Source organism: Paralichthys olivaceus, chromosome 11 (genome assembly GCF_024713975.1).
Source record: "Paralichthys olivaceus isolate ysfri-2021 chromosome 11, ASM2471397v2, whole genome shotgun sequence".
Taxonomy (NCBI): Eukaryota; Metazoa; Chordata; class Actinopteri; order Pleuronectiformes; family Paralichthyidae; genus Paralichthys; species Paralichthys olivaceus.
Genome location: NC_091103.1, coordinates 12337645 through 12347500, shown reverse-complemented (window position 1 = coordinate 12347500; position 9856 = coordinate 12337645). Strand labels below are relative to the sequence as shown.

General features: G+C 41.4%; 1 protein-coding gene across 3 annotated transcripts; it reads left to right on the top strand.

The window, feature by feature from the left end:
- The first annotated feature begins 4324 nt into the window (after nt 1-4324).
- tyr (tyrosinase) lies at nt 4325-8622 on the top strand. 3 transcript variants are annotated; one of them, XM_020095230.2, is made up of 6 exons: nt 4325-4460; nt 4634-5539; nt 5968-6184; nt 7104-7251; nt 7554-7735; nt 7822-8622. In XM_020095230.2, exons 2-6 carry the CDS (start codon nt 4712-4714, stop codon nt 8067-8069), a joined length of 1623 nt encoding a protein of 540 aa, XP_019950789.2. In that variant the 5' UTR covers nt 4325-4460; nt 4634-4711; the 3' UTR covers nt 8070-8622. The 3 variants fall into 3 exon arrangements, with proteins under 3 accessions (XP_019950789.2, XP_019950791.2, XP_019950788.2); XM_020095232.2 differs by having other exon boundaries at nt 4348-4471; XM_020095229.2 differs by having other exon boundaries at nt 4387-5539.
- The last annotated feature ends 1234 nt before the right edge of the window (nt 8623-9856 follow it).

Below are 9856 nucleotides of genomic sequence, written 5' to 3'. Positions count from 1 at the left end.
CACAAACACACACCCACAGACTAATATACACAATCAACATCAACACTCGCACAGGACCATACCAAAGATTGTTTATAAAGATGGACACGTCTCCACATCCTCCCACTATTCAGAAATGAAGCCAAAGTACCCCAGATATGATCGCTGCCATCTACACAGTAGTGATTGGGGGATGGAGACATGGTGTTGAGGTCCCACTAACACACGTTCTCAACAAATCATAAGTTAGTCAAAGTTATCAATCCTGACATTTCAGCTTTATTGCATCACACAATGTAAGACTAGGACGAACATCAGTGTGATAAGAACTATCTAAAACTGATCGAAACTAAACTTGTCAGAAACATTGACATGGACAAAAATCTTTGTGGTACAAAAGATCTAGGTCCATGTCCCATCTGCTGATATGAAGGAGGCCAGGTTTGTGACCTATACTGGAGCCAGTCACCAGGGGGCGATCAGGACATTTTGGCCTCACTTTTTGGGAGCAATCACCCCTCGGGGCCATGAGGGTGTAAAAGATGTCTCTCCTCTGCAGTAGAAATCAGGAGGATCTATCTGTCATCTCTGCACAGCAGAAGCCGGGTGGATTTTAATATGGATAAGCTTTATGAAACAAAAAAAAGAAAGGCAAATAAACATAAGAAACACCAGCACGTCAGTCATATCACCAGTGTTCTGCCTCTTCTCCTGCATCATTACAACTGATGAGGCAGAAACTCTAACTGCGAACAACAACCATGATGTGAAACCATACTGTGGCGCTCCACTGTTGCAGATAATAAACGGATCATGCTGCCCTCTTGTGTCTGGATGGAGAAAGGAGAAGGAGTGGATTTGTGAGAAAGTTTCAATCACACAACCTGTGCAGTTCAGTTTTTACCCTTCACCCACAGACATCAAGGGTAATTTGGGATTCAGTATCTTGCCCAAGGACACTTCGGTATGCGGGATGGGGGAGAATGGAATCAAAACATTCGGTTGGTGGTTTTACGCCCCGCTCTAACTCCAGGGCCACATCCACCCGTATTAAAGTACATACCCTAACCATAACCTAACCCTGATTCTATCTCCAACCCTAAAATCAAGTTAATAACATCATTACATCTATAAATATCACTTTTCAACAACCAGAGAATCTTACACAACTGCACCTCTCTCTCTCTCTCTCTCTCTCTCTCTCTCTCTCTCTCTCTCTCTCTCTCTATCCTCTACCATATCCTAATCTTTCTCAGCTTATGCCAACCAGTCGATAACTAACCTTAACCTAACCACAATTCACATCTTACCTCTAACATTAACCAGGAGTTTGGAAATTATGTTTAGCCTCAGTAGGCCAGAGCTTTGGTCCCCATGAGGTCTACTGGTCCTGACAAGATCAGTGCTCTCCTGGAACATGTCCTAAAGAGGTGACAAAGACGAACAAGCTACACACACACGTTTATATTTCTATCTTAGTGAGGACACTCATTGACATAATACATTCCCTAGCCCTTTACCCCAATCTTAACCTAAACCTAATCCTGACCCAAACCCTCTAAACCAAGTCTTAACCCTCAAACAGTGGGTCAAGAAAGTGAGGACTTGAAAATGTCTTCACTTTCACAAAATGTCTTCACTCTGTAGGTGAGGCTGAAAATGGTCCTCACAAAGAAATCTGGACACACACTCACACACATACACACACACACACACACACACACAAGCAGCCCTGCAGACAGGTTTATCCTGTGACGATCATTCCTGTGCGCTCCAGCGCGTTCCTGTAGCAGGATAAGCTGCGTCCCGTGCCTGGCTCCGGCAGCATGTGACCGGCTTGTGATGCCTGAGGAGGCGAAGAGCAGAGGGGAAACAGTCACTCTCACCCGTTTAGAAGAAACCTCCACTTATTGTACATTCTTGTTGTGTGTGGATGATCATCACGCTGTGGTACAGACGGTAACAACTCTGTCAAAGGTCTATTGTAGAAAGCAATATAAGGCCTAAAACTTTATTTTGGATATGAATACTGTTTCTTATATCCTTTTTCTTCGCCATTACTTAAAATCATTTGAAAGTGATGTTATAATGAATTGTCATTTGTTGTCTTTGATTTTAAATGCTATTATATTGTTTAGCTTGTTGTCTTTGATGTGTTGTATTCTTGTTTTTATCTTTATTTGTGAAGAACTTTGTAATGGCTGTTTTGAGATGGTATTGAAATAAAGTCATTATTGATATAATTTACATATTATATAACACTGGTAACACTAGCCATGACTCATGTGTTCATCTCTGTGTTTGCATGTGTTTACAGAAACATATTAAAGAACAAACGTCTACATGGTGGTGAAACAATGTCTTGGACTGCGGCCCATGAAAATAAGACAATGTTGAGGTTCCTCAGGGAAATTTGCCTCTCACTTATATAAACTACTTAAGAGTGAAGGTTGAGGAGAAGCAATTTAAGAAAAAACATTATACATTGGAAAAACATTTGAACGATGATTTACTATAAGGGATATATATTAAGTCTTCTTTTTCTTTTACAGAGTAAAAATGACTTTTTTATTAAAACAACTGAGACAGTTGATGTTTTGTTTGACGGAATCGTCTGGACAAAGCTGTTTTCTGTCTCAGCATTTCATTCTTATAATGGAATAAGGGAGAAAACTGTTACTGGCTGTGTGTATTTATTTGGCATGAAATGAAAGTGAAACTCACATTAGCATGCACGACATGTAAGGTCACAAACCAAGTGTTTAGTCAGATCAGAGAACACCGAGCTGTAATACCGTGTGACGTTTTATCTGTTGATAACTGGATCAAATGTTTTCCAGGACATTAAGACTAGCTTTTCTTATTCAGTCATGGTATATGCTGCTGCAGCATGAACGGCTTCTAAACCCCATTTCGAAAAGGAATAAAACCATAAGTTCACCAGAGAAAGCCAATAAGGGACAAATAGATATTTTATTCTGGTCTAAATTCCATACTTTTCAGCTTGATCACAAACTACGACAATTTTAGTAAACCATTTAAATACTGGAATCGACCAGGTGTCCCTTATGTCATCTATTATGTTCATTTCATGGCTCTGTTCCGACTAATATTACAAATGTTTTTGATTTCTCAGAACCCTTTTTTATACAGATTGCCCTGGTACCATAAAATAACCTTTACTGTGAAATATTGAAATACAGTAGTAATACTGTAGTATTTTTCACACTACAGTTCTGCCCTTCACACCCTTGTTAGGAATTGGCTTAGCCACCAGAAAGGATTTTGAGCTTGTTATAAAGACTGAGACTGGTATTTATTTGTTTCAAATGACCTCATAGTGCTGAATCCAAATAGATATGATGTTTTCGTCGTAGTGAAAATAAACTAAATGAATGATGGCTTCAGATATCAGACAAGAATAAATTGTATTCTTATTACAGAGTTTTCTGCTGCACCTAAATAAATGCATACCTCTACCAAGACCAAATAACCCCCTTAAATTCAATCTAGTTGCACCAAATTTCACACACTCATTGATTTCAATTCCCTAAATGTGACTGGTTACTTCCAATATCCATGAATTATTCACCGGCAAAACTATGAATATGTTGAAAAACTTTTAAGAAACATTTAAGAAAAGTAAAAAAATGGATGCGACTCCTGAAAAGACTCCCTGACCCACATGCATTCTTCCAGTAAGGAAATCTGTTCAGTTGTTGAACTGTGTAATGCTGCAAACCAACAACCAAACAGACGGGTGCAAACATAACCTCCTTGTCTGATTTAATAAATGAAGCAAATTAATATATAGATTTGGATAAACAATCATCACAACACAATATTTGCTGTTAAACCAATACAGAGGTTTCCCCCCATCCTTTGTGGACCATACGGGCAACACCAAATGGCACAGACCTCCTGAACACAACTGTCAGGACTTCGTCAGCTAAAGGAGAGACTGACCAACTGAAGGAGTCTGACCGTACTGGAAACCTGCCGTGATTAAGATTAATATACTGTGTTATACTGATTCAACATTCACTTATCTTTCTTTTTCATCTCTCACTTATTCAGATTTAACAGCACGTACACACTTGATCATGCATAAATTCCTGGTTAGTCTTTGCAAAGAGGAGGGGGCTCTTCACACACACTCACACACACACACACTCATACACTCATACACAAGTATGTGTACTCACACTCCATCACATGCTCAGGATAATATTCCCTATTCCCCTTTCATTTTATCTCAAGACCAGCTGACCCCAGCTTCACTATGCCCCAGGCAAAACTGTGTGTGTGTGTGTGTCTTACCGTGTGCATGAGATCACAGTGAGATCACAGACTTTGTCACAGGACGGCCCCTAAAACGGTTCAATGAATAGGGTGAAAACATGAGACTGTTGGTTGGGTGTAAGAGAGCGAGGGTGGAAGGAGAGGAGGTCTTGTGGAGGGTTAGAGGACTGAGTGGAGGGGTAACAAAATTGTAATCGATTATCTTTGGAAACATTTGTGTACTGGTAGACAGTGTTGTCTTTGATAAAAGTAAAAAACTAAAACAAATTCAGTGGGATGTGAATCCTGTTGTTCTCTGCTTGCAGCCTAAAAATCTCTCCAGCTCTGAATCTATTCCTCTGTGCTGTTTCAGGTTCATTTGCGTCCATCCTCTCATCAGGAGCTTACTTTCAGACTGTGGTTAAGGTTGGAGTTGCCCTGATTTTTCATCATGAGGACTGTGTGTGTAGCTGCACTCCTGCTGCAGCTCCTCGGGACGTCTTTCTGTCAGTTCCCCCGCCCGTGTGCCAACTCAGAGGGACTACGGACCAAAGAGTGCTGCCCGGTGTGGGACGGTGACGGCTCAGTCTGCGGTGCCATGTCAGGCCGTGGTTTCTGCTCCGAGGTGTTGGTCTCAGATGAGCCCCACGGGCCCCAGTACCCTCACCGTGGGATTGATGACAGAGAGCGCTGGCCTTTAGCCTTCTTTAACCGGACGTGTCGCTGTGCTGGAAACTATGGAGGCTTTAACTGTGGAGAATGCAGGTTTGGTTACTGGGGTTCGAACTGTGCAGAGTACAGGGAATCTGTGCGCAGGAACATCATGACCATGTCCACTGCTGAGCAGCAGAAGTTTGTCTCTTACCTGAACCTGGCTAAAAACACCATCAGCCAAGATTACGTCATATCCACAGCAACAAGAGCAGAGATGGGCGAGAACGGTGAGAACCCCATGTTCTCTGACATCAACACCTATGACCTGTTTGTGTGGATGCACTACTACGTGTCCCGGGACGCCTTCCTGGGGGGGGCAGGGAACGTATGGACAGACATCGACTTTGCCCATGAATCTGCAGCCTTCCTTCCGTGGCACCGAGTCTTCCTGCTTCACTGGGAGAATGAGATCAGGAAGCTGACGGGAGATTTTAACTTCACCATCCCGTACTGGGACTGGAGGGACGCCCAGTCCTGTGAGGTGTGCACCGATGCTCTGATGGGTGGACGCAGCTCCCGCAATCCCAACCTCATCAGCCCCGGCTCCGTCTTCTCCTCATGGAAGGTGAGTACATGTTTCAGTAGGAGCAAAACATCCTTATACGTTGTTAAGGTACCAATAACTCCTTTCCTAAAAGAAAGACATGTTTTGTTTCTATGTCATCCTGCAGGTTTGTTGTGTTAAATATGATTTTGTATCTTAATCCAAAGAAATTAGAGATTTAGGTGGAGATACAGGTTTTTCTTTTAGATTTCATCCTCAGATGAACCAGCCAGTGTGAAATGGAAGAATGAAATTCCCTTTTCAGAGCCTTTGTCATATTCATTCAGAGTATTTTAAATAAAACTGTGTAACAGTTCAGTATGTGTCTGATGATTTCAGTTCCTCATGAATAAAAGTAAATATTCCTGTATGAGAGCCAATTGACTCAACGTCAAGTGTACAGGTACTTTAACTTAACCAGCCGTGTTTCTGTGTGTGTCTGTGTGTAGGTGATCTGCACCCAGCCAGAGGAGTACAACAGTCGAGAAGCATTGTGTAACGCCACCGGGGAGGGCCCACTGTTGCGTAACCCAGGCAACCATGATAGGAACCGCGTGCCTCGACTCCCCACAAGAGCTGACGTTGATTTCACTGTGGGCCTTCCTGAGTACGAGACGGGGCCCATGGACCGATTCTCCAACTTGAGCTTTAGAAACGTCCTGGAGGGTAGGAGTGGCAGACACACACACACACACACACACACACACACACACACACAATTAGTCTTTCTCTCCTTTCATACTTTTTCATCAAATTATATGAACATCTAGTGAATGAGTTCTATACATACATTCAAGCTCAAATAAAGTAATGTAAAACACAAAAGATATTCTCCCAGAAATAAGCAGGAAGAAATACATATATAGATATTTAAAATATGCATTTAACTTAAACATGATTTATCTGAATATTTCACATGAGGAATTGTTTATTTCAGTAATATCTTGGTGCTCGAGCATGATACCATTTGTCAACACAAGTGTCTAATTGATAGTTGCCTTGTCTCTTACAAACTAGAAAATGACTTCTCGATGTAATTCAGTGTACGAGGAGCCTCATGTGATGTCACCCACTCTAACCTGCTCCCATTGACAACCAATTTTAAATGTGACCAATTGAAAATTGAAGTCTGTATCCAAGTGGTGAAAGTTGTTGAATCTCAATGTGCACAGTGAATGGTTTAGGAGATTTTAACAATTCTTCCATCCATTTCAATGGGATACACTGTGTGGAATATTTTCACCCAGGCAACAATCCCACCATTTATTGCTTCCACAGTCGGGGAATTCAAACCAGTCTAAGGCTCAACAAGTTCCAAAGTTCCATGTTGTTGTGTAAGTGTGGTAGACATCATCCATTTCAGTTATGAAAAGCCACTCACATGTTTCCACACTTATCTTCCATTCCCCCCTGATCTCATTCACAAATATCTCTCCAAATATCCGTCTTCTTATCTCTGTACTAACACCGTCAAACCTCCACTCTGTTTTCCACTCTCAATATCCTGTGTGTCCCCGTCCCACCCTTCTTACTTTCTCCTCTTTTTAACCGCCTCTTTTTTCTCTCTCCCCTTTTCTCCCTGCAGGCTTTGCCAGTCCAGTGACAGGCATGGCGGTGCCGGGCCAGAGCACGATGCACAACTCCCTGCACGTCTTCATGAACGGCTCCATGTCCTCGGTGCAGGGTTCAGCCAACGACCCCATATTCTTGCTGCACCACGCTTTCATTGACAGGTATGGTGATACACACACTTTCCTCTGATATAAGCCATTGATGGTTATTGATAGATTTTCATGTTCTTACTTCAGAAAATACACTCTTACCCATATCAAATTAAACCACAGTTTAAAAAACACATTTCAAAATTATTTTAAATCACTTGTTAAAATTTAAATATCAAACCCTACTGTTCCTGTATTATCTACAGCCATTATATAATTACTCCATTAGCTTTATCAGATCATTACCCACTCATCCCTCTTTTTCCTTAAATATCTCCAATCCTCTTTATCTCTCTGTTTCTCCTTCCATCCAGTATCTTTGAACGCTGGCTCAGGACCCACATGCCTCTACGGGCCAACTACCCCCTCGCCAATGCCCCCATTGGCCACAATGATGGCTACTACATGGTGCCCTTCCTGCCTCTCTTTAGAAACGGAGACTACTTCTTGTCCAACAAGGCTCTGGGATTCGAGTACGCCTATTTGCTGGACCCTGGTCAGTACAAAGCAACAAACATGTCCAGTGGACGAGTGTTTCTAGGACGTTTATGCTACAACTTTGTCTCGTCTTTCTCACCACAGGACAGAGGTTCGTGCAGGAGTTCCTGACGCCATACCTCGAACAGGCCCAACAGATCTGGCAGTGGCTCCTGGGGGCCGGGATCCTCGGGGCTCTCATCGCAGCGGTCCTCGCTGCGGTGATTGTTGTTGCGAGGAGGAAGTGGAGGCGTAACCAGAGGAGGAAGAGGGTGTCAAGCTACGGAGAGAGACAACCGCTACTGCAGAGCAGCTCAGAGGAAGGCTCGGCCTCATATCAGACCACTCTGTAACACACACACTGTACATACTGTTACATGAATGTGCAAACTATTAAGGACACATGATTCCATGACACAAATGAATAAGATGAATCTTAGTACAAGGATCCGTCTTTTTTTTATTCCTGAGAATAAATCAATTTCGATTTTTTAATAAAGGTACAGATGAGTTAGAGAAGAGCCTTTAAAGTCAGTTCACCCAAATCTCAAAAAGTAAATATTTCTCTCTCATAGTATCTGGCAGACCGCTTTGTGTGTGTGTGTGTGTGTGTGTGTGTGTGTGTGTGTGTGTGTGTGTTGTTGTTGAGATACCTGCTAATATATCTGCTCATCTGCTTTTGAACAATAGGGGTGAAGTGAATTTTATTTGTGGTGGTCATAGCGCTCATTAGGAACACAATTTATTTTCCAAGTTCCAGGTTTTCTTTCAATTTCTTTGTGCAAAAAAGACAGAGGAGAACAGAAGAGACAGTTTAAGACATCTCCACAAATGGATTGTTTATACGGCGATGAGGGGAGATTTGGGTGAAATGACCCTTTACAGATTGAGACAAGGAGCAAAGTCCTTCAGATGTCCCTGATATTTTACACATTCAGTACATGTCATGTCAGAAATATCTCTGTGTGACACAAACGTACAACGTGACAGACTTTCAGAGCCATCAAGAGATCTTTATCACAAAGCAACGCCTCCCTGCAGTGTGCAGGTCAAACACCTTGAGGGATATTTATTGTCTATTTACAGAGGCCACTCTGCAGCCAATGACAGCAGCTGTAGTTAGATAAGATCATTGACTTGTGCAGAGACACATTTCATCTAATTTATTGTCCACTTGTATGTTACTGGAAATCATTGAGATTCAGTAAATAGTCACTTAAAGCCAGGTCATGTCTGCTGATCTGTGGGGACAGCTCGAGTTGTTGAAAGCACTTTATTTGTTGCTTCATACAGATAAAGTCCCGGTCACACGTACCAGAGTGTGTCAGCAATGAACCCTGTTCACTTCCAATCAGCACCAGCTAGGGAGGTGAGGAAAACATTTGTTTTATGTGGCGAAGCAAATGGCAGAGTGATTTCACGTAGAGTTTAACTTTGTTGAACTTTGACCCATGATATTCTCTTTACATTCATGTATCTGAGACCGGGCCTGAAATCTGAGTCCCAAAAAACATACTTTTAATCAGTTGATGTCTTTCAGTGCAAAATTCTGAAAAAACTGACCAAACCGACAACACACTCTCGTGTGTTAGCACTGGTGCTAAAGGAGCGCAGCATACTCACAATATGTATCATGATAATGAAGATGAATCAGGATTTTGTAAATGCTGCATTAAAATCAGACTTGATCCAAGTTTCCTGTGATTTTATTCATTTGTTGGTTTAGTAGAAATGTTCACTTTGTTTTTCTGGTTTGTCAAACATCGATTTCATGGTTTCTGGCAACTTCAAACAGAAACAAGTTTTTTTAGTTTCATAAATTTAGCAAAGGCTTAGTTAGCTAGAGACGTTGTAAACAGTATTTTTTTTTTTATTGTCAGAAGACAATTGTTTCTTGAGTAAATGCTTGTAACTATGAATTACATAACAGGATCAGCAGTAGTAATTAATTATGCACAAATATTCAAAATGTAATAAATAGAAAATCTTTTATTTCTGATTTGGGCTTGTTCTTTAAAAAAAGACAATGCTGAACATAGACAATTCAACATCTAAAAACATTTTGATTTAAAATGCTAGTTACATATTGAGAGTTTTTTTTTCTTTCAATCACAAAATTTGAAATATCAAGAGGTTGATT